We start from the raw sequence: 24,390 nt of genomic DNA, 5'->3' as shown, positions 1-24,390 counted from the left end.
GTTTTTGGTGATAAAGTTCATTTTCAAGGCAAAGAGGGACTTTGCAATTAATTGCAGTTGAGCTAGTCACTCCTCATAACATTCTGGAGTATATGCAAATTGCCATTATAAAAACTGAAACAGCAGACTTTGTGAAAATTAATAGTTGTGTCATTCTCAAAACTTTTGGCCATGACTGTACATGTGGTTGCATACAACTATTTGCTATGGTACATATATTTTTTTCTTTGCTGTTTGGGGTCCAAAACAAACCACTCATGTTTGTGTGAAGTAAACCATTAAAAGTGCTTGTTTCACCAGTTTTGTAAACATTTCATATATTTTGATTTTTCATTCTGACCTAATAAAAGCACAATATGTAGCAAGATATTGGAATAGATAATCCCTGGCATTGACAGAAACTGGGATTCCAGTTCTGGAAAATTTGGCATGTTTTATATATCAGACACAAAGGAAGTCAAACATCCTGTCACACCTTAAGAAATAAAATAATAATAATTACAGAAATGAAATAGTTTATTTTCTTATACCTCCATCTGTCAAGTCTTTCCTTTAAACTCCACTGATTTATGGAACTAATAGAAGCACAATGAACAGTAAACTAAAATACTGGTTTGTAGCTGCAGTTTTGTAAGAATGTTGTCTGCAAGGCTTTGAGGACCAGCCATGAGAGTCCAGCGCCTTAAGCCCAGACCACAAAACGATAGAACTACCCTAAGAAGGAACCTTCTGGGGGCGAAATCATGTATCAAGAACTTCATTTTGACCCAATGGATGAGTTAAACGTGCACTTAGTCCCATTGGTTGGTTCCTGCTGTTGAATGCGCCTTAAGTCCAAAAAAGCACTATTTGAATAATAGATATGAAGCTTTATATGAATTTTCAGATGTTGTGCAAGGCAGCTATACCAACTACATTCACCAATAATGGTACACACAAGTTTATTGTATTAATTTATTTCCATTGCATACACACATTCCCTGCAAGAGATCTTCATTTTCTCCAAAGATCTTATAAAATAGTGCACTGACTCATACACACAAGGATAAATATATATATATATATCAGTTTGTAAAAGAAACGTATGTAAGTAGTTATTGGCACATCTGAGAGAGAGGCTTCATCACCAGCGTTGCATGTTTCCTATTTGTCACACAGACAATGAAAACAGGCACAAAGGGGTTGAAGTACAGCTTCAACAAATAGAGTTTGCACTCTGCTACATCAATAATCCCTTTAAAAAAATACCCGGAAACGGGGATCCAGCCCCTTCAGCCATTTATGATCACATATTTAAAAAAGAATCATACCTATAGAAAAGTTCTAGTAGCCCCACAAAGCTCACATTCAATTTTCCTTTGATTTTAGAGGAAAACTAGTGGTAAACCTTTTACACGTGTAGTGCAATAAGCAACATAAGAAGCTTTATCTTAAAAGAATATAGAATGATTTCTTTGAAGAATAAAAAAATGAAATGTACCTTTAAAAAAACAGCAGAAGAATTAAACTGAGCAACAGTGACATCCACTGGTTGGAATCTGCACCACTGAGCTCCTTCTAAAGAGCTGATGAGAAAATGGTCAAAACAGTCTTTGCTGCTTAAATGAATGAATCTCTTTGGTGCCTTTCTCCCAGTTAAGAAATGTCCTTTGTGATTTGTCATAAATCCAAGTGAGTTCAAAATGTTATTAAAAAAATAAAACTGGTCCTGCTCAGGATATATGCCTGCGGACTCAGAGCTTCAAATCAGCAATTATGGATTGCATGATGGCGTCATGGTTTCAGTTTTTGTTCTCGTCTCCTGGTAAGAAGTAGGGGTTTTCATGGCCTTGAACCAGATAGGAGTATCGTGATGGATTTTTACCTTTGAAGGTCTTCATACCCTCGGGGTTGAGATCGTATGATCCCGTCTGAAATATTTGAGGAAGCAAAGAAAATATTAGTCTTTCAAGTGTAGGGGTTTCGCATGTTTGCACACTTCAAGCCATGCAAACACAGACAAATCACCAATCTACTCACGACTACCCCCAACCAACAGCAGCCGAGCGTCTTTGAACAATCAATCACTAGATTTAGCTTGAAGATGATAGCACACAGCTTTTCACTATAACCAGGGATCTATCGGTGAGCTTCCCATCACCCAGAAACCCCTTTCCACTGCGAATCTCACAGTGGTGTTTCAATCATCAGCAGGAGGCATCAAGGTAAATTAGAATCTCAAAGCAAAGCCAGGCCTTACCTTTCTCCATCTGTCCTGCTTCAGCTGAAACCCCTAAAGTAACACACTGGGAGTCAGGCAAAGCAGGGAGCATGGGAGGGAGCTACATGCTAGCATCATATAAATATACATTGGGTTAAATATTATGGTGTGCTTAGGACTGAAAATATATAATCAAAGCATCCTGTGTTCGTGTTAAATGAAACAATGATCCTGTGTCAAGTGAGCATGAATTTGGCAATTTGCAGGTCAAGTAAAGTCAACGTGTTGTGGCTTCAACTAAGATATAATTGGTAGACTATCACTACCAAATATACATTAAAGCATAGGCAATGACACCGCAGTCACTGAGGTAGATACACCTTTCCAATCTAGACAGACTTGTTTATATTTCACCTGCAAGTCACCAAATCCATGCCACATGTGTTAGTTAGAGGTTAATAAAGCAAATGAAATCTGGGTGCAAGATGGTGGGGAAACATCGACCAATCACACGGCTGATTTAGTGGAAAAACACTTCTAAGGGATTAGTGTTAAAATACTCCGACAGCACAGACAGCTGAATGACATTTGATGACTTACCAATCCATTACTTTGATGCTTTTTGCCCCCCAGGATTTGAGCACCACCCCCTTCTGCCAGCTCTATGGGAGGAGCTGCATCCCAGTTGGAAGAGGCTCTTGGGATGGGGGTGACTCCAGTGGGCCAGGGCTGGTTTAAGTTGTCAGATGGATATGGACTGTTGTGGCCTGGCTTTCTCTTTGAATACCCCCTGCTATTATAAAGTACAGAGAGGGGAAAAGGTGCATACTTTTCTATAATAACTTTTTTTTTCCATTCACAATGAATCAATCCAACTAACAAATGTTGCCTGTTCATCCAAAGCCAGACAAATCTTAATCCTCTGTTGCTCAATTGCTGTCTAAAATCTCTAATTTTAATAAATGCTGCCCTAAATACTCAAAAAGAGAACCAAATGTACAACATATACAGCTGTAATTCCCAGCTTATGTAGTGCAAAACAAAGGAATTATTTACTCCCGTTGTAGTGATGTTTGCCAAATACTACAATGCCCAGCTATAAAATGAAACGTCTGATCCTTTTCAAATCCTGTTCAAAATTCAAGCTGAAATTTTGATGCTTTTTCCAAGATTGGTGTTCTTAAATGGGCAAAGTACCCTCACAGTGTAGGAAAGTATTAAAAGTGTAGAATTAAAGCTTTTAGTTTTTCTCATTTTAGGACAATGAGAGTTAAACTGAAAGCTGTAAACTTCATCTTTGTTTATGCATGTTGCTTAGTCACTGTTATTCAAGGAAGAGAAGCTCCAATCATTAAGTTTTAAATACTAAAAGTAGAGCAAAACTCAACATTGAAACATTGGCATCATAAGACAAGTAAAAAGAGAAATCTTCAACAACAATTAAACCAATGTTGCACCAATTTGGACAAATATATAACCAAGCCTGTGTTTATATCTATTAAATCAGTGTACATATATTTCTTTCATTTACCTACTTTACTAATGGATTATAAGCTGCATAAGCAAAACAAAATCAATGTGCACATTCAAGAGCTTGAGAACTATGGTACCTTTAAACAAACAGTTAAACATTGGTTAAAAATAAACTAGTCATGTACTCATTAATAATCTGTTTCCTTACTTGATGCCAGTTCCTGGGGGCTTTGGCCTCACCTTCCATCCTGTTTTTATAATGCCACAAACCTTTTGTATGTAAAATCTGTTTCTAAGTCATTTTGTGTAGTGTCCTGTTAACTGTTTTGTGACATCCTGTAGTTTGAAAAACTTGTTGTTTTATGTTTTATGTGAGTACCTGCCTTAGGACTACAGATGAAATTTAGCTATTGTACTAACTCCAGCATATTTACATTGAGGCATACTGTTGAAATGTTGATTAATGTGCACTGTCCTAATCAAATAAACTCAAATTAAGTTCAATTAAATGCTAGGGCTCTTAGTGTTTTTAGGATTGGATTTCTTAAAAAAATATTCTCACCAGCAGAAAAATACAAGCCAAGTCAGCACCAGGATGAGAAGAATTCCACCCAGGACACAAGAGATGACGACCACCGCCAGCAGAGCAGCTATAACAAACACATAAAGACAAATGATGGTTTTTATAGCTCAGCACATCCCTACATTATTACTGCTGCATCATTTCACCCTTTAAAGCAAGTGTTACTCACAATCGTTGCAGTTGAAGCCAGCATATCCGAAAGCACACCTTAGAGATAAAACAAAACAGTTACACCACACAGTGTCCGTCAAGATGGCTGAACTCAAGCAACCCCTGTGCAGATTCATTGTATACCATTAATCCACATGGGGGAGCCACCTTAACATCAAGATACACCACAAATGCTGCACACACAAGAATATAAACTCACCTTTGCAACAAAATTTAAAATGTGTACTCACGGTTGGCATTTGTTTCCCACTGCCATCTGCCCACTTGGACAAGCTAAAGACAGACACACAATTATTTAAGCAAGCACAAAATGTTTTACAGAGAGACTCAAACAAGAACACAACAAGCTACAGTTTCAGCCTCAGTCACAGTAGATGAGGACGTTCAGTACGCCTGGCTGCACAGGCAATACAAACATGAGCGCAATGAGAGTCTCTTCTTATAGAGGCCACATGATGACCATTACAAACAAGCCCACAAGAGTACATTATGTGTCTCTGTGCATGTTTCCAGGGAGAGGAACTGTATGATAAAAAATTGTATGAAAGTCTTAATATAGCTAACGTCTTTGGTCTCAACCCTCTGTGATTCTTCTGCGTTTCTGTGGAGACAACCCTGTTAAAAAGAAATATATTTGAGAGATAAATGAGGTAAGGGCCAGGGGTTGGCTTGGAGAAAAGGCTACAGCTCTTGACCTTGTTTCTGACTTTCGCTCCCTGTTGTTTCTCCCCCTTCATTCTCACACACAAGAATGCCACAGAGGACTTTTTTTGTTACAGTTCTCTTCACTGTAAGTCAGCTGGGAAAACTTCCCTGGAGCTGGTCTCAGGCGCTGTGGGTCATCTACATAATCTATATTTGAAGCTTTAATAATCTATGAGGTAGGAGAACATGGGATCATTTTAAAAGACAAGAAAAGAAACTTCAGTATGTTCTGTAGCTGTTACCTCTGCAGCTGCTGTTTGAGTATATGATGGCGATGTAGCCCTCTTTACAGGAACAAACAGCCCGTCCACTTGTGTTCGTGCACGTTGTAGTTGTGGCTTCACAAGGCAATGGCTCCTGCTCACATAAGTTGGTTCCTAAAACAGACAATATAAGAAACAAGTCCATGAAAAAGCCTTGTCTTGAAATAATCATAGGGGTGATGTAGGAATTATACTGACCTCTAAATGTAGCTGTTGCCAAAATGTCCGAGCTTGTTGAGCTGGCTATGGCTTTCTTAATGGACTTATCAACTGTCTCTTCAGTGGCGTCAGTGTTTTCAAAAACGTTGTTTACAGTTGCTTGCACACTTCCTCGTCTGGAGGGTTATAGAAAAGCACAGAAAACTGTTACACTGTTTTCTAACATTGCATATTGTCTTTCTGCAACTGGAGAGAGAGAAAATACTCACTCAAGTCGCACAATGTCAGATCGTATATAACCTCGTTCATTTTTGAGGGCATCTCTGAGCTGTGGAAGGGAATAAAAAGGGTGTAGCATGATTGATTGATTAAATGCTATTAAAAGTGTGCATATTATATACTATTTGACATCCTTCTGGAGCTCCAAACATACCGCTGCTGAGATCTCAGCCGCCGTCTTCTGGAATATAAGCGAAGACCTGTTGCTCATTTCATTTTGAAATTGTAAGGAGGTGAGATGAAGCTGGCCTGGGAACACTTGGGCTGGGTGAAAAGATGGATAAGATAAAATAAGGTCCAGAGACTCACTGCCACTACTCAGATATGAAATAATGTGATTTTCCTACCGGGTTCACAGCGTCCATTCAGCAGGAAGCTACCAGAGAAACACTGGCAAGTGCCGTTAAGACAGGTGCTGCCAAAAGGACATGGGACAAAGGGACATTCTGTGGAGAGAATATGCTAATAATAAATATATGAACAGGTGAAATCTGCAATAACTAATTTTGCAAATTAAAGGCAGCAGAGATAAGTTGAAAACATAACTCTGACATATCCTCATCTGTGAAGTTCATGTGGTAAGCTGCATTAAAGAAACTCATAAACAAACAGCAGATAGGGAGAAACATTTTGTGTTTGTGTAGTCCTGGTGACTGTAAGTTGATATTACAGCTTTTGCCTGCTGTGCACAATACTGGTAGTGTGATAGCAATTACTGATCTTAGACATTAAATTTGCATCCTACAAAGCAAAACAGTTTAACCAAAACAAGCCTACATTCAGCTTTAACTTGCAAAGCAACTAAACTGTCTCTACTCTCATTAGGAACCATATTAGCATAACATTTCCTCTACAGCACTGTGAGTCCTTGTAAATGCACAATTTAATTACAACTTAAATATCATTCTATTCTGCCACAAAACAAAAAATGTAATTAACTCATTAAAGAAAGGCACCAACCTATGACTGGGGCCAGGGTAGGAGCGGGTGTTGTTACTGTAGTTGGTTTGGTAATGGTGGTTCCTGTTGGTCTCGGGGTGGTGATAGGGATGGTAACACCAGTACTCTTGATGGTGGTGGCGGCTGGAGTGGTTGTGGCATCTGAAGTGGTGGTGGTGATGGGAGTGGTAGTGGCTGCTGGAGTGTTGGTAGAGGTTGGAGGGGTGGTGGTGGTGGTGGTGTTGGTTGGAGTTTCAGTGGTTCCAGGAGTGGTATTCGAGGTTGAATTGGTGGTGGTGGTTGGAGTTGTGGTGGCAGTTGGATTGGTGGTAGAGGCTTGATTGGTCATGGAGGATGAAGTGGAGGTTGGAGGCGTGGTAGCAATGATTGTGGTAGGGGAAGTTGGAGGGGTGGTGGCCACTAGAGTGGTGTTGGCAATGGGAGTGGTCATGGATGTTGGAGGGTTAGTGAGGATTGGAGTGGTGGTAGCAATGGGAGTGATGGGAATGGAGGTTGGAGGGGTGGTGGCCACTGGTGTGGTGTTGGCAATGGGAGTGGTCATGGATGTTGGAGGGTTAGTGAGGATTGGAGAGGTGGTAGCGATGGGAGTGATAGTCGTGGAGGTTGGAGGGGTGGTGGCCACTGGAGTGGTGTTGGCAATGGGAGTGGTCATGGATGTTGGAGGGTTAGTGAGGATTGGAGAGGTGGTAGTGATGGGAGTGATAGTCGTGGAGGCTGGAGGGGTGGTGGCGATTGGAGTGGTGGGAGCAATGGGAGTGGTGTTGGAGGTTGGAGGAATGGTGGCGATTGGAGTGGTGGGAGAAATGGGAGTGGTGTTGGAGGTTGGAGGAATGGTGGAGATTGGAGTGGTGGGAGCAATGGGAGTGGTGTTGGAGGTTGGAGGAAGGGTGGAGATTGGAGTTGTTGTGATGGGAGTTGTGGTGGTGGAGTTTGGAGTGGTTGTGGTGATTTGAGTAGCAGTGAGGGTTGGAGTGGTGGTGGAAGTTAGAGGGGTGGGGGTAAGGGAGGCTGTTTCCAATGGTGCAGTGGCACTGGATGTTTCTGCAGTGTTTCCAGTCACTGTAAAAGAAATGATACGTTAGATAAATCCACGGACACAACCAAGAAAGGACTTAAAGCCTTACTAAGACAACTGGCATACAGCATAGCATTTAAAATCCCTTAGTGCACCTTTAACTTATTGAGGTTCCTTCTCACCTGTATGTTAGAGTACATTATTTTGTAAGAAAACACACACCACCACTCATTTAAGCTTTGGATCCTACCTCCTGGGGTGGTTGCTGAGGGACTAAGGGTGGTGGTATTTCCAGTGGGGGGAGCGGTGCTACTGCCTGGGGAGGTGTTTGGAGGGAGAGAGCTGGAGTTTGAGATGGAAGTAGGTGAAGAAGGTGAGGGTCCAGTTACAGTGGAGGATGAGGGTACGGTGGTAGATGCAGGAGTCTCAGGGGAGGTGTTAACAGAGTTTGTTAGTGTTGTTGTTGTTGAGATATCAGGAGTTACTGTACTTGTAATTGTTGTGCCATTGCTGGTTTGTGTAGTGGTTGGAATCAGAGTTGGTGTCATCTGTGTGGTGGACTGTGCCGTCGATGTGATTGTAGTTGTGTTAGTTGGGGTTTGTGTCATTGTAGATGAGCTATTGCCAGTGTGTGTGATTGTTGTCATTGTAGTCATGTTGTTGCTTGTTGGTGCCATTGTAGTCATGTTGTTGCTTGTTGGTGCCATTGTAGTCATGTTGTTGCTTGTCGGTGTGCTTGTTGGTCCCATTGTTGTCATTGTAGTCATGTTGTTGCTTGTTGGTGTGTTTGTTGTCATTGTAGTCATGTTGTTGCTTGTCGGTGCCATTGTAGTCATGTTGTTGCTTGTCGGTGCCATTGTAGTCATGTTGTTGATTGTTGGTGCCATTGTAGTCATGTTGTTGCTTGTCGGTGCCATTGTAGTCATGTTGTTGCTTGTTGGTGCCATTGTAGTCATGTTGTTGCTTGTCGGTGCCATTGTAGTCATGTTGTTGCTTGTTGGTGTGTTTGTTGTCATTGTAGTCATGTTGTTGCTTGTTGGTGCCATTGTAGTCATGTTGTTGCTTGTCGGTGCCATTGTAGTCATGTTGTTGCTTGTTGGTGCCATTGTAGTCATGTTGTTGCTTGTCGGTGCCATTGTAGTCATGTTGTTGCTTGTCGGGGCCATTGTAGTCATGTTGTTGCTTATTGGTGTGTTTGTTGTCATTGTAGTCATGTTGCTGCTTGTTGGTGCAATTGTAGTCATGTTGTTGCTTATTGGTGTGTTTGTTGTCATTGTAGTCATGTTGTTGCTTATTGGTGGGTTTGTTGTCATTGTAGTCATGTTGTTGCTTATTGGTGGGTTTGTTGTCATTGTAGTCATGTTGTTGCTTATTGGTGGGTTTGTTGTCATTGTAGTCATGTTGCTGCTTGTTGGTGTGTTTGTTGTCATTGTAGTCATGTTGTTGCTTATTGGTGGGTTTGTTGTAATTGTAGTCATGTTGCTGCTTGTTGGTCCCATTGTTGTCATTGTAGTCATGTTGTTGCTTGTCGGTGCCAGTGTTGTCATGTTGTTGCTTATTGGAGGTTTTGTTGTCATTGCAGTCATGTTGCTAATTGTTGGTCCATTGTTGTCATGTAGTCATGTTGTGCTTGTTGGTGTGTTTGTTGTCATTGTAGTCATGTTGTTGCTTGTTGTCCCATTGTTGTCATTGTAGTCATGTTACTTGTTGCCGTTGTTGTCATTGTAGTCATGTTGTTGCTTGTTGGTGTGTTTGTTGTCATTGTAGTCATGTTGCTGCATGTTGTTGCTTGTTGGTGTGTTTGTTGTCATTGTAGTCATGTTGTTGCTTGTTGGTGTGTTTGTTGTCATTGTAGTCATGTTGCTGCTTGTTGGTGCCAATGTTGTCATTGTAGTCATGTTGTTGCTTGTTGGTGCCATTGTTGTCATTGTAGTCATGTTGTTGCTTGTTGGTGCCATTGTTGTCATTGTTGTTGTGTTGTTACTTGTTGGTGCCATTGTTGTCATTGTAGTCATGTTGTTGCTTGTTGTCATTGTAGTCATGTTGCTGCTTGTTGGTGCCATTGTTGTCATTGTTTTCATGTTGTTACTTGTTGGTGCCATTGTTGTCATTGTAGTCATGTTGTTACTTGTTGTCATTGTAGTCATGTTGTTGCTTGTTGTCATTGTAGTCATGTTGCTGCTTGTTGGTGCCATTGTTGTCATTGTAGTCATGTTGTTGCTTGTTGGTGCCATTGTTGTCATTGTAGTCATGTTGCTGCTTGTTGGTGCCATTGTTGTCATTGTAGTCATGTTGCTGCTTGTTGGTGTGTTTGTTGTCATTGTAGTCATGTTGTTGCTTGTTGGTGCCATTGTTGTCATTGTTGTTGTGTTGTTACTTGTTGGTGCCATTGTTGTCATTGTAGTCATGTTGTTGCTTGTTGTCATTGTAGTCATGTTGCTGCTTGTTGGTGCCATTGTTGTCATTGTAGTCATGTTGTTGCTTGTTGGTGCCATTGTTGTCATTGTAGTCATGTTGCTGCTTGTTGGTGCCATTGTTGTCATTGTAGTCATGTGCTGCTTGTTGGTGCCATTGTTGTCATTGTAGTCATGTTGTTGCTTGTTGGTGCCATTGTTGTCATTGTAGTCATGTTGCTGCTTGTTGGTGCCATTGTTGTCATTGTAGTCATGTTGCTGCTTGTTGGTGCCATTGTTGTCATTGTAGTCATGTTGTTGCTTTTTGGTGCCATTGTTGTCATTGTAGTCATGTTGTTGCTTGTTGGTGCCATTGTTGTCATTGTAGTCATGTTGCTGCTTGTTGGTCCCATTGTGGTCATTGTAGTCATGTTGTTGCTTGTTGGTGCCATTGTTGTCATTGTTGTCATGTTTTTACTTGTTGGAGCCATTGTTGTCATTGTAGTCATGTTGTTGCTTGTTGGTGTGTTTGTTGTCATTGTAGTCATGTTGTTGCTTGTTGGTGTGTTTGTTGTCATTGTAGTCATGTTGTTGCTTGTTGGTGCCATTGTAGTCATGTTGTTGCTTATTGGTGTGTTTGTTGTCATTGTAGTCATGTTGTTGTTTGTTGGTGCATTTGTTGTCGTGTCATTGCTGGTGTGCATGGTTGTGGTCACTGTAGTTGTGTTATTGCTGGTTTGTGTGTGATCTAAAGTTGGTGTGGTGGTTGTACTCTGGGTCTCACTGGTGTTGGTTGGTTGGTCCGTCTCTGGACTTGTTGTGGGTTGTGTTGAATCACTGGTTTCAGCCGATGGAGACTCAGTTGAGCTGCTGGTGGAGTGACTGGCTTCAGTGACAGGGCTCTGGACTTCCTCTATGGTTGTCCCGGACTCGGTGCTTGGCTGAGTGGCATCTCTTGCAGTTGTGACCTTTTCTGTAGTTCTAACTGAATCATCTGGGGTGGTGGCGGTGGTTGGTAAACTTGGAAAACTGCTGGTTGTGGGATCACTGCTTGGATCTGAGCTTGCAGTGGAGAAAGAAACTGCAAGAGTTGTGGATGTTTCATTGTGCATTGACCCACCGCTGGTGACGCTTTGAGTGGTGGGATCTGTTGATGCCATTCCTGATGTTAAAACAAAACGCAAAAATGAATGACCTCATCAAATTCTTTCCTCTAGTCTCTGAATGTAACAAAAATGTTCTAATCGGTAATGAAGCCACAATAAAAGAAGCTTCATGTAGGATTGAAAGATGTTTTACAAACTAAAGTAGATCGAGTGAACCGAACACATTTTAAAAATGCTGAAAGCAGCATGACACTACACAATTCTCATAGAGTGCCTTTTTTTCAACCAACTATAAATAACAGCATCAGGCTACATGGTTAAATTTCTGTTGCTCCAGATCTGAATTAAATAAATTTTTTGGACCCTTCTGGGCAGTGTAATTAAAACATACTCTATTTGTATAATATAACCATATGTAGAACATGTAGTGCATGTGTGCCGATTTGCACATCAAGCAGCAACAACAGCAATCATTTCAATCACAGCATTTCAATTATTCCCAATTATGTTCACCTCGTAGTTTATCAGCTTAATATGCAATCTAATTGCAGACAGAAAATAATACATGAATTAGATTATATTTCCATGTTTAAGTACTTGTATTAAGTGTAATTTAGCTAAATGTGTCAAGAAAGGATGGATGAAGACATAAAAAATATGATAGTACACAATGTCCAACACAATAACAGGAAATTAGAAAAAAGCCACATTTATTTTGTCTATAAATAAAGATCTAGCAGCAGTTACATTTTAATTCTAAACAGCTTTACAGACATTGGTTTATTGAGAATTAATGAAGGAGCCTGCTGATTAAATTACTCTACTAATATAAGCAGAGCAAGAGCGGCACTTAGTGCAGACCTCCACCAAGTCCATTAATCCAGCCTTTGATGTGCAGCTCTGCAAGATGACCGCTTCATATGTATCAATACAACCACAAAACTTTGAGAATTATGTCAAAATGTGGTGCTATATGTCAACAGTATACCCTATTTAAAGCTGCAACTTCATCATATCAGCTGTGTAAAATGATTCATCATGACAAATATTATCCATACTATGATATCATCAAGACCAGGACTGAAATAACATTGTGAACAGGCAGCTTGTTATCAAACATAACAAAAAGACTACCATTTGACTAGAGGAACATTTTAACTGTTGAAGTATGAGTAAATGGTTCTGTGATATTAATATAAAAATAAACATCATCTTTGAGTGTGTAAAACAAAATGGACCAAAGCTGTGACTACAAGAAACACTGGTGAGTGTGAACTGTTCACAACACTAAGACATGTTGGCCACTACTGCTGCCAACTTCATCTGACCTTTTCAAAGAAGCACTGCCCTCTGTTTGTTCGGTGTGCCGTCGTGACGCCTGTTTTTTATTAGCCTGTTTCTATCCTCCACTTCGTGTTTTACAGGGTAGAAGAGAAAGCCAGAGGGCAGCTTGAGGAGCAGTACCAACAGTAGGAGGTCTTTGATAATGACTGAGCCTGTTTACCTCAGCTCCTCATCTTTATGCATTGAATGATTACATTCAAAGCAACCTTTCAGCAACCAGGGAGCAAACATACTACCAAGAGCCAGATGGGTGGTTACTTTGTTCAATCAGATTTTTCCTGGAAGTTGCTTAAAAAAAACCAAAGAAGCGGTAAGAAAACAAAGACTAATATCAGATCCTGAATGAAATTTGATTATCTTGTGCGTAACAGGCCCTGTGTCACCTAATGTCTTTATCACTTGGTAACCAAGACTCATTTAGAAATGAAAATCAGCTGACTGTAAACACCCTGTGACAACAGACTTTATAGATATGATGGACTAGCTGTTCACGCACACATTAAGAGTGTATTAGGAGAGGGAAAGAAAACATTCAGTCATTCATTATTATAAACAAGGATGTGACAAAAGGTGGGAAAGACATTTACACTGTCGGGAGGTGTGTTTACTGCTCATAAAGTGAAGGAGTGGCAGGGCTGGATATGTCCAGTAATAAAGACTGAGGTCATTGTGGTTAAACACACACATCAATGTGTTACTGGCTCATCTAGACCAAGATTTAGAGGCAATGGATTAATCTGACTTGATTACCAGAGACCGAGATTAATGGAAAACCTCCTAAATTAGATCCTGTGGCTTGATCAGCCTTCTTACGTTCTCTGTTAGTTACTTTTCAGTACGCCATCAGTTGCAAGGACATTGTTTGTTTCCAAGAAGTGACTGTGCTGAAGGTTAAGCTTTTCATTGTGCACCTCATTCTTGCATAGTTTACACATTACAATCTCAAAGGCCAGAGATTTATCTGCTGGTATGAAAATCCATCACATATTAGTCATGGTTTGAATGCCTTTTGCTTTACAGAAACTGGGAAATCAGTTTCACTTGAAACAATAAGTCAGGTGTGTGTGACTATCTGCATTGTAGCAGCTTTGTGCCATGCCAGAATCAGAGCCAGAACTTGTGAACTTGTACTGACAGAAATTTAAAAAGCACAGTTTTTTAACACACACTGTGATCTGAATACGGTCAACCAGCTGCAAAGATGTAAAAGAATAACATTCACTGTGATAAGAGCAGTGTGTGGATACATTCAACTTTGGCAAATAGCCTTATCAGTTCTGTGTGTGCTCTGTGAAAACTTCTTTCTTATCAATCCCTTTCCAAGCAGAAAGTGAATCATTGTGTGTCTTGACTTTTCATGCATTAAAGCTTATAAGGAAGGATTTAATTACCCTGAAATTTGGCGTAGAGATATCTTTTATGTCATATACAAAGTCAGCTGTGTCGTTTACATCAGTGCAACCGATGTACCACTATAAAATGCAGAGGGGGTCCATTATGGGAAAACATTTTACCCAGAGGATGCTCCTCGAAGAAGCAAGCGGCCACTTCAATGATGCTGGATACAAAGTACATTTGTCTCTAATGTTAAATCAGGACAGTGATCAGCCTTACCAATTTATAACACATCTGTGACTTTAAATCTAAAGACTTTTTTTTTTAAAGTTATATTTTTGGGGCATTTTTGCCTCTATGGATAGGACAGCTGAAGAGAGACAGGAAATGTGGGGAGCAGAGAGAGGGGGAGGACATGCAGCAAATGGTCGAGGCCGGAATCGAACCCGCGACCTCTGCGACGAGGACTAAAGCCTCTGTATGTGGGGCATCCAGACCGCCAGGCCACCAGCGCCCCCTAAAAACTTTTTAGAGGAGATATTATTCATCAAACTTGATGTTGTCTGAGATAAATGCCTTGGAATCAGTGATGAGTTATGAAGTCCATGACATTTTTTGGGACCACATCAAAGGTCCATATCCTTAAAGTACAGTACAGTAATCCTGCCACATTACAGCTGAGAGCATTATACAGAACAAACAGTGTTTCATAACTTCCCTAATGCAAATGTTTCTGAAGCGACACTGTCTAGGCTTTGTTTTCATCCATATGTCCTTTAGAGTCAGAGATTGTAATCTGATTATGGAAAGATGCTGAGGATGAAAATGTTTCTCAGCATGCAGAGGTATTCCAGGTTTCTACCTACGAGTCGTAAATAGACCAAACACAGATACCACAGGAACGTGATACTCTCACCATAAAAAGGGGAAGTGATGGACTAAAGGGAAACTAACAGACAATAATGTCATTGTGCATAGCTTACGAAAAACAAACAGTGCTTCTTCTTCCACTGTGAGCTGCGTTACACCAACATGGAAATCATCATTGCGTCAGCTGGAGGACTTTGTGACACTTTTCCAGAGACAACAATGTATGACTAAACTTCTCCGACATCACCACAGACCACAGCATCTCTGACTTCATGTTAGCACCCCAACACCCAACCAGGACACTTAATTAGTGTAATACATTTAAAACAGTGGGGTAATTAAGAGCCCACTCTGCCTTGCATGTCCAACACAGAGCCTTGTCTCTGAGGATTAAACCTACAGCCAGATAATCCCCAGCAGACACAAAAGGGATGACCAGGTCAGGCAGGGTGGCAAGTGGGTCTAAGGTCAGCCTGCAGTGCACGCTCAGGAGGATGTGGATCAGAGGGTCCTGGTTTACCCACTGAGGCCTTTGCTCCAACTCTAGCACAGACACCTGTTCAGCAAAACTAGCATTGACTTAAAATCTGCCACACCTCTGCACCTCTATCTCTTCCCTTCTTTCTCCACATGGAAGTCAAACAAGCGCGATGTGTTGCTGCGGAGACGTCTGCCACCAGCTGTTGAGGCTTTGCATCACTTCAAATCACTAACAGTAACAGAAACAAAGACACACTTCAGCGTTCGGTTTCACTTCAGGGGATTTCTATTCATGAGACACAATAGCAGTCCTGTGAAGAACTTGCACATGAACTGACTGTCAGATCCAGTTCCCTCAACGCACATCCTCAACTTCCCGTCCCCAGTGCCACTCCATGTAAAGAAATCCTTGTCTGTATTGATGATCCAGAGAGCTGCAGAGAAACACTTGCTTTGTTTTCCTTGAAATATTCTGTTTTATTTTTTCAGATAAGCAAAAATTATTTTCTAAATCAATTCTTGCAGCACTAGAAGTACAAACCGATGACCTGAAGAAGAGGAAGGCAGGAAGAGCCAGAGGCCTTAAGGCAGCAACTCATTATGAGACAGCAAAGTCATGTGGAGAGCTGACCTATATGTGTGTGTGCGTTTGTGTAGTGTCTGTTTTCCAAAAATAACATTGCATGACATCTGAAACAAACTGATTATTGAAAGAAGTCCTGGATGCATCATGGACCACAGCTCTGAGCTCATAACTCGTGGGTCCTTTCTCCAGATAATAAGAGTCAACATTTCTAACACTGGTATATGACTCTGGGTGTTTAAAGGTGCCATCCCTCTGTGTGACAGAGCCTAATGATAAACTCACAGATACACACAGGCCAGTTTCTTTCAGCACTCATGACTGCAGCAGAGGAAGCAGGCCTGAGGGCTGCCACATCAAAGCTCACAGCAGATGCTGGGTCACCAGGAGCGACCACACATGACTGGAGGAAAGCTTTCATTTTTTATTGACCCAGAGTCTGTCCTGCTGAGAGCTCAGTGTCAAAAGTCATAATTAGAGGGCTTGAAGGCTCCAAAAAGTCAACTTAAAAGGTGAATGTGACCAAAGTCAATATCCCAGTTATATTTACTATTGATCACTTGTTGGGGTTAGTAGGATAATTGTCTTGTGTTGGTCTTATGTGACAGAAAATTTAACACATTCATGATGAATGTTATTTTCTGAATACTTCAAATGATGAATAAATTAGAAATTGTAGTTGAAGCAAGAGGGTAGAAAAGATAAGAAATGAGGGGAGGTCTAACCAAAGCCAGATGTTGTTCTTTGAACTTTATTTGACTGATTTCTGAGATTCTCCAACTTTCTTTGTTGAGTTTTTATGTGCACAGTTGCATGTTTGTTGTTTTTTTGGGATTTGCTTGAAAAGATTTTTGGTTGTATTCCTCAAGACCATAGAGACAAAAATATGTTATGTAAGTTAATTTTGTGACACTTAGCCTCAGTTGTTGGGCAGTTTTTCAGCAGAGCTACATTAATGCTCCTGTCAACATTGATGCATTTTTCTCTCAGTATTGGAAAGTTAAAGTGTTAGACCTGCTGGACTTTAGTGGTGACCTTTGATGTTTAGAAAAAAGAGGCCAATGTGGAAGTGCAAAAAGCTGCAGTTCCTCAGGGTCCACTTGAGACTAGCTCAACTTTACAGCAAACACAAACAGCCTGATTAAAAAAACTGTTTTGGTTTATGCAACTCATCTCTTTATTTGCAAGCATAGTACAGGGGATGATTTTTTTTATAACACATCAGTTAAGATTAAATAAAGGTTAGGAGTTATGCATACATTTGCAAAATTAGAGGCACAGCCAGGTTCACAAACAGGCCTGTGCTCTTGGGTTGAATGAAAGTTAGGTGAGTCAGCATTTCCAATATGGTGACCGCAATCGTTGGTCTTCAAAATGCCTCTCCAGAAAACAATGAATGATGCAACTGAGACTAGTCTATGATTTTTACAGTCTGTAGTTAAACTGCTGAGTATTTTCTAACAGAAAAAAAAATAATAATAATGAATATGATACTAATAACAGTACTATTTTGAATATGTCGCTGCATAATATGAATTACATGACATTGTCAGCCAACAGTGGGTGAGATGACCTGATCTATTAACATGCATGGTGTGTTTCATTAACTCATGAATGATAAAGGTGACTTTGAACCCTGTCCAGACAAAAACCTCATCTTTCTAGGACTTCACTCCAGATGACAAAGACTTGCTGCATAACACACATGTGCAGTCCAACACACAGACACATCTCCTGCACTTATTTCACAGTCACTTCTGCACAAGGACAGGTTGAGTCATCCTCAGCAGCCAGACAGAAAGAGAGCTCTTACTCTGTAAGTCGGAGGTAACAGATGGCCCCCCGGTGCAGGGCTCACTCGTAGGCCTGAGCACATATCATATCCAATTAAAGCTCCGCCAGCACATGCTTTCCAATTACAGAGTGAGATTTAGTGGCCTGCAGCAGGTCTAATCCAACAGAAAAGAACAGAGGGAGGAAGGACAACTGAGAGAACAGCAACAAGTGTGGATGAAATAAATGATTCGTGGCAGCAGGTGAGAGTGCATCAGATGAGGAGAATCGGATCAATTATCAACATTAAACGGAGACAAACAAGCTGAAACTGAGCTCTTTAAGAAGTCCTCACACTGATAGGAGAATAAACCGGATGGAAAGAGGTGATAACATGCAAGTGCAGAATTCTATAGCTGCTGCAGCAACACATTTCATAAACCAGCTTTTCTAACAACTGGTTTCATATTTCGGCCTTTGCAGCATTTAATATTCACAGTTTCAGTTTTTAATGACATGTATTGTAATATAGTGTACATATTCTGCATCATAAATAAGGAATCTGAGGCAGGTGACATGATTGTTAGTGTCTGGTTTCTGTTTGTAGGCCAAATAGAATTTTCCCCTAAAGTTTAGCAGGCTTTATTGTATGCAAGAAACTATTTATATGGAAAGCATTGGAAAATATCAAATCAACCTTAATGTAATTCTGGATCTTATCAGCATACACCTGAGAACACATTTGCTATCCATTATCTTTATAAACAACATAGGTGTGCACCAATCAGATCCTGATAATGGATACTGGTTTGATACAGACCCAAACAGCTAGATCAGGTATGGCCAACAGTATAATGAATCATAGAGTCTATGTATTCAACCTAGTGCTATTCTGTGTTAAAGGCAATCACATGCATGCACTATGATGAGTCATTAGTCTTTAGGTAGGCCTGTGCACTTTGCTAGGTGGAGCCAACAGCATGACAACAAAGGCTAAGCAGTTTGAACGTATTTCACACTTCTTACACCAACAACTTTTTGCAATACGTGCAAACTAGGGATGACCACAATTAATCGATTATCGATTAACTGATTGTTAAGAAATTACTCAAAACACACATTTTTGTTTCGAATTTTCCGTCACGTGGAACAAACATCATGTGGTCTCATATTACACTCATCTATCAGGGAGGTGTTTGAAGTTTAAAGTATGTTTCGATGTGAATCAGCTGTTAACGGTGTTGCGCACAGGGGAGACGCAGAAGTATAAATCAGCCTTCAGCTGGCGGCTGCGGCTGTGCGTCAGGTCTCCACGTGCGCTTTTTAAAAGAGGATCAATACAAAACTGCTGCCAACAACGACACGGACACAAAGGTTGACAGCTTTAAACAGGGTATTTCCACCTTTGGATACAAAGGCAACAGACAGGTGGGAAATTCTGGTACGCTACGTTTACAGACCAGCAACATCAGAGCCGTCTGAGCTTTCCTGCAGCTGGACTGATTATGACCCGGTTGTGCTCCCGGCTGACACCTGACCGAATATGCATGTTTATTTTTCTCAATAAGAATGAGTAAGCAGAAAACTGGACACTGTGAGTCTGAAGTACTTTTCTGTTAGTGTTATGAGCCTTCACTTTATAAGATTATGTCCGCGGAGAATATTTTAATGAGCCTGATCGTTGATATTCTGCGTGTCAAACGTGTGCCCGTATTCAATCCTGTCAGTTATTTGCATTTTGTTGCTGTAAAAAATAAAATTTAGGGGGAAAACAACCTATTTGGCATTGTTTTTGACGTAAGAATAATAAAGTTGGTTTTTTTTATCAATTAATCGATAATTGATGTTAACATTTCCAAAAATCGATCACGGAAAATACTTAAAATGAACATCCCTAGTGCAAACTAAGTTAATGTTTCGAGGGGAGGTGGTGGTAGCATCTAAAAATATAACAAAACGTATATAATCAAGCATCATGCTAAAGACACAAATTCAAGTTCAGGCTGCTTTCAAATACAACCAGCTCATCTTCAGAGAAGGTTTCATGTCACAGCAGAGTGTGAGTGTCGCCATTTATTGGTATCAGTAACACCCAAAGCCATGCATGGTCTTAAAAAAATTGGATTGGTGCAGCCCAACTATTATAGATACTTTTATGCAAGTAGGGCTCAAATATACACTTTTTGTCTCTCTCAACTCCATTCTGTCTTCCTAAGTTGCAAGTCAGGTAGTAATCAAAGACACACAATGAAAGAGAAGTATCAACAAGCAGTCGCTTATTGCAAACTGCTGGCAGCATCAGAAGCACCAAAAAGTCTGCCGTCACACCCAGAAGCTATATTTCTGTCTGACATTAGCTGATTGCGTCTGAGAATGAAGGGGAAGCAGTAAAGTCAGAGTTAAGAGTGTGGGTCAGACAGAAGAGGCAAATTGAGGCAGTGTTGTGTCTTCTTCAATGATTTAAATGAATAAACCAAATAACTCTGTTAAAACATAACTTAGTATCACCAGATGTCATTCGTGTAAAACAATTATTCACAGGAAAATACACCACAGTCAGCACTGACCTTTTTTATATGTAGAACTCAAAGAGCAATGAATCATTCCTTTAAAAAATCATAGTTAGATCATTGATAATAAAAGTGATTATTATTTGCAGCCTCACTATGTCTGAGTCATTTTATGACCCCACAACTGTGCATGAACTCCGTGTAGCGCTTGCATGCTCTAGTAATGACACAGCAATGACTAGGCAGCAGAACATGACAGATGTTAAGGAAACATGCTAAACTACATGAGGTCTGAGGAAAGCAGGAGTGGCAGGGAGAGTGGAGGAAGACATTTTTAACACGCTCCTCTCACTCTGAGATGTCCTGTAAGAAAATGTGGCGCCAGACTCGAGGGAGGAGGATCATGACCCTCAGGAGGTCTTTTCATCTGGACCTCTTTACTGCTACTCCTGACACACACAGCAATTCTCTCTCTCTCGTCAAGTCTTCCTTCAGCTCTCTTTTTCTATAAATTAGGCACACCGAGAGGTAAACAGCCTGCAGGCCTGCAGAGATGCTCCAGTACCAGACAAAAACTGACTATGTGAACCTCAGAGTTATCAAATAATGCAAACAGTGACCGATGGAAGGAGCTGCAACTAAACTTCACAAGCTTGTACAGAGAAGAGCTCATCAAAATTCCTCAGTGCAGCTTCACCGCACTGTGGAGGGGGTCCATATGCTCACAGGGAGTCAATGGTGTGTGTGGAGTGTGGCATCTCAGAGTGTTGAGTCACACTGGAAGAGTGAGAGAGTCACAGTTTGAAAGTATTTTGGGGGAATCCCCCATACATGCAGGATAAGGAGAAATTATTGTTATCTATTGTTATCTATTTTCTTTTCCATTGTCCATTTTTAAACTGTCACTGCACTACCTGCACTGTGTACATAGGCTGTTTTTATAAAACTGTATTTTATTATATGTTATTGTATTTTACATTTAAATTGTACATATTTAAAAGCTGGAAGAGAGAAACAGCATCTCGTTTTTCCTGTATGTCTCATATATACAGTGAAAATTGACAATAAAAAACCTTTGAATCTTGAATCTTTGAAATCTTTGAAAGAAGAATAAAAGATGCATGTTCTAGGTTTCTAAATACATATTCAAGATTTTGTTTTTAGTATTTAAGGATTTGCATTTTCTAACATGTTAGGATAACCAGTCTGTTGAATAAATAAAGACTGAACAACTGTGTGTTTGATTCATTTCACTGTTAAACCCTTGGTTCTTCTCCTCTTCATCTCAGTACAGGTTGTTGAATCAAGGCATTATTAATAGTTCTGATATTTGTTTTCCTATATTCAGACAATGTGTTTGATTTAAAAATAGATAATTGAACCACAAATGTCTCAATCAGTTATTTTCCTATGTTTTTTACAGTACATTGCCAGAATATAAATTATTGAAGTCCACATATTCATGCATTTCATTCACATGAAGGATGAAGGATGGGTGTAAAACATGAAATAATGGGACTTAGACTGTAGTAGTATAAGTATATATATATATATATATATATATATATATATATATATATATATATATATATATATATATATGTATATATATATATAAGTAGTATACTATGACTTTAGTATTGCTGGTGTATATTTGTGCAAATATAGTGACCCTTTTTGAATTGAACAATGCATTACTTTCAACTTCTGATGAAAGGTCTCATTGATGTGAAGTGTTGTAACAGCATTGCTGTGGTCACTGTGTATTAATGCTCTGTATTCAAATAAATCTGTCCTAATTAATGTGAAAGATCTAAAAAGAAACATAATTAATTTCCAGAGTTCTATTAAAATCTCAGATGAATTAAATATGAAGCAGCCTCGGTTTAGAGGTTCACTCACAGTTGCACAGTTTGACTCTAACAACATTAAACTTCACTCACCATGGACGGCAGCACCCAGCAGAATCACGACCTGCAGATAACACAGAAACATGCTTCCCCTCTCCGGTGCGACTTTATACTAAAGGTTTGTCCCCTGAGGACCAGCCGGTGATGGAGTCCCGTGTGCTGCCGGTGTAACGGTGAACAGGGGGAGTATAACGGGACTGAACAGATGCTGTTTCCTCCGGGGTGTACTCTCGGTGCCGGCTACAGGTGGCTCAGACTGAGCTCAGACTCTGACAACATTAAAAGCTTTAAGTCCCTCCTCCTATTGGCCGGCTGCCCTGTCACTCATCATTACTGTACTGTAGCTGCATTGGCCTGCCTCCACCACTTCACCAGTGTTTAACACTTAACCTGGCATTGAGGCAGTGGGAAACTACAGGTGCATGCAGTAAAAGTCTAAATGTAGGAGATTACACAGAGAGTGAGTAAGAGACAGTAAGAAAAGTCTTAGTCACCGTGCATGAGCAACAAACTCAAGAGCAGGGGTTTCCAAAGTGTGGGTCGGGACCCCTGAGGAGTCGCGGGACACCAATGGAGGGTCGAGTGATGTCTTCAAGTAATCTAAATGGGCTTATTTTACCCATTATTGTATAAATATTGACAACAATAGTAGTTACATTTTAAAGGTGACATATTCTGCTCTTTTTTCATTAAAATATATATGGGTCTAAGAGGTCCCCAAAACATGTCTTTAAAGTTTATGCTCAAAAAAACACTTTGAAATCAGATTTTGGTCTGCCTGTAAACCCCTCTTTTTCAGCCCTGCTCAGAACAGGCTGTTTTCTCTCTGACCACGCCCCCTCAGGAAGTGGATGTGCCCTCGGCTCTCCAGCACGTTCATCTAATGTTTACATGTTACATGAATAGACACGGCTGCTCACAGACCTGTGTTACTTCAACCCTCTGAATTTGATCCAGAATCTGATCCTGACGGAGAGGCGCCTGCAGCAGGACCTTTCTGAACCATTGGTCACAGATTTAGTGTTTCTTGTTGTTTTATTTGTCAGTATGTCGAACGTGTGTCTTGGTACACAGCTACCAACATGTAGCTATGTGGCTATGCTAACTAGCGCTAGCACTTTTCCATGAAAAATAAAAATCATCCACTAGATCTTCAAATCTGCAGACGTGGGGAGTAAAACCGACCTTTGTGTTTATTAAGACAGCCTACAACTAGCATGCCTCCCTCCTAAGCTCCTTGTTAGCACACATTTGTGCAGGGAATGAAAATCGGAGGAGGGGTTGAGTTGTATTTTATACAGTCTATGGGCTGAACAAGCTCCCAGCTCTGACTTCCTGTTACAGACCGGATGTCGTTGTTACGTAACAAAAACACTGAAAACTGAAACGGCTCGTTTCAGCACACATTTACAGAAAGGTGGAGAAATCAGAACAGGGGCAGAATGGATTTTTTTCATTTTCGGGGGGTTTGTAGACATGCCAGGGACACATATTTCAGGTAGAGAACCATTAAAAAGTCAATTTTGCATGATATGTCACCTTTAAACAAAGCCCTGTAAATAAGTACATTTCATTAGTTTTTCTGCCTTAGACCTAGACTTCCTAATTTGAGGATGCAAGTACTTACTCAACAATGCCAAGATGCAGAACAAGCTAATTATATTTTATCAAGTCCAATGCGTTTAGTTGTGAACACACTGTCTTATATAAACTTATTATGTAGACAAAGTTTTAGATAAAAACTACAAAATGAGCTTATTTTAGTTCCGTTTGAAAGTATGTCATTGTCAGTTTACCCTTGAGTCAGATGTTGTGATAAACTCTTGTTGTACAAGTACGAGACAAGAACAATTCAAACTCATTCAGCCTGAAAGCATAATAAACCCTTTACAATCTTATCCTGCTTTTCATGTTGTTATTGTGGACCTCTAAATGGACTTAATCATTTCAGGTTGAATAGACTTTGTTGGGAAATAAAAGAACATCTCATTAAAACCTTGCTGCTGTATTTTCAGTAGTGATGTGACCTCTGATTGCTTGCTGACCTTGTTGTTACCTCCACTCAGTTTGGATTATTGAAAGTTCTGCTACCCAAGGACATGTCTCCTGTTAATGGCATCCATTTATCTGAATGAAAAGAAGTTTGATTTTGTTTTGTTTTTTTAACTGAAGTTGGAAAACTAAAATTGGCCAGCATCTAACCTCAAGCGGGTCAACCAACACAGCTAATAAAAATATATTCAGGGCTGGCCTATGGCATAGGCAGAATAGGCAAATG

The 24,390-nt window shown here is 40.3% G+C and overlaps 1 protein-coding gene across 5 annotated transcripts; it reads right to left on the bottom strand.

Annotated features, from left to right (window-relative positions):
• Positions 1-940: 940 nt before the first annotated feature.
• si:ch211-198m17.1 (mucin-13) lies at positions 941-22,369 on the bottom strand. Of its 5 annotated transcripts, XM_034711530.1 has the most exons (14): positions 22,146-22,351; positions 10,986-11,363; positions 6,794-7,852; positions 6,181-6,279; positions 5,988-6,097; positions 5,824-5,882; positions 5,594-5,730; positions 5,375-5,509; positions 4,658-4,700; positions 4,426-4,463; positions 4,236-4,323; positions 2,801-2,993; positions 2,240-2,272; positions 941-1,910 (listed from the first exon to the last, which is right to left on the bottom strand). In XM_034711530.1, the coding sequence occupies exons 1-14, from the start codon at positions 22,195-22,197 to the stop codon at positions 1,782-1,784; spliced, it is 2,553 nt and encodes an 850-aa protein (XP_034567421.1). In that variant the 5' UTR covers positions 22,198-22,351; the 3' UTR covers positions 941-1,781. The 5 variants fall into 5 exon arrangements, with proteins under 5 accessions (XP_034567421.1, XP_034567422.1, XP_034567419.1 ...); XM_034711531.1 differs by lacking the exon at positions 2,240-2,272 and having other exon boundaries at positions 8,059-11,363; positions 22,146-22,364; XM_034711528.1 differs by lacking the exons at positions 10,986-11,363; positions 22,146-22,351 and adding an exon at positions 8,059-9,454.
• Between the last annotated feature and the right edge of the window lie 2,021 nt (positions 22,370-24,390).

This window comes from Notolabrus celidotus, chromosome 20 (assembly GCF_009762535.1).
Source record: "Notolabrus celidotus isolate fNotCel1 chromosome 20, fNotCel1.pri, whole genome shotgun sequence".
NCBI lineage: Eukaryota > Metazoa > Chordata > Actinopteri > Labriformes > Labridae > Notolabrus > Notolabrus celidotus.
Note: the sequence above shows the minus strand (reverse complement) of the source record. Positions and strands in the feature narration are given on the sequence as shown.

Excerpts from the sequence above, each read along its gene's own strand:
- si:ch211-198m17.1 (XM_034711528.1), bottom strand. The coding sequence starts at position 9,394 with ATGACTGCAATGACAACAAAACCTCCAATAAGCAACAACATGACAACA. Across the intron at positions 5,731-5,823 it reads TCTGACATTGTGCGACTTGA|ACGAGGAAGTGTGCAAGCAA; the intron begins GTGAGTATTTTC and ends ATAACCCTCCAG. Across the intron at positions 2,994-4,235 it reads TGGCTTGTATTTTTCTGCTG|CAGGGGGTATTCAAAGAGAA; the intron begins GTGAGAATATTT and ends ACTTTATAATAG.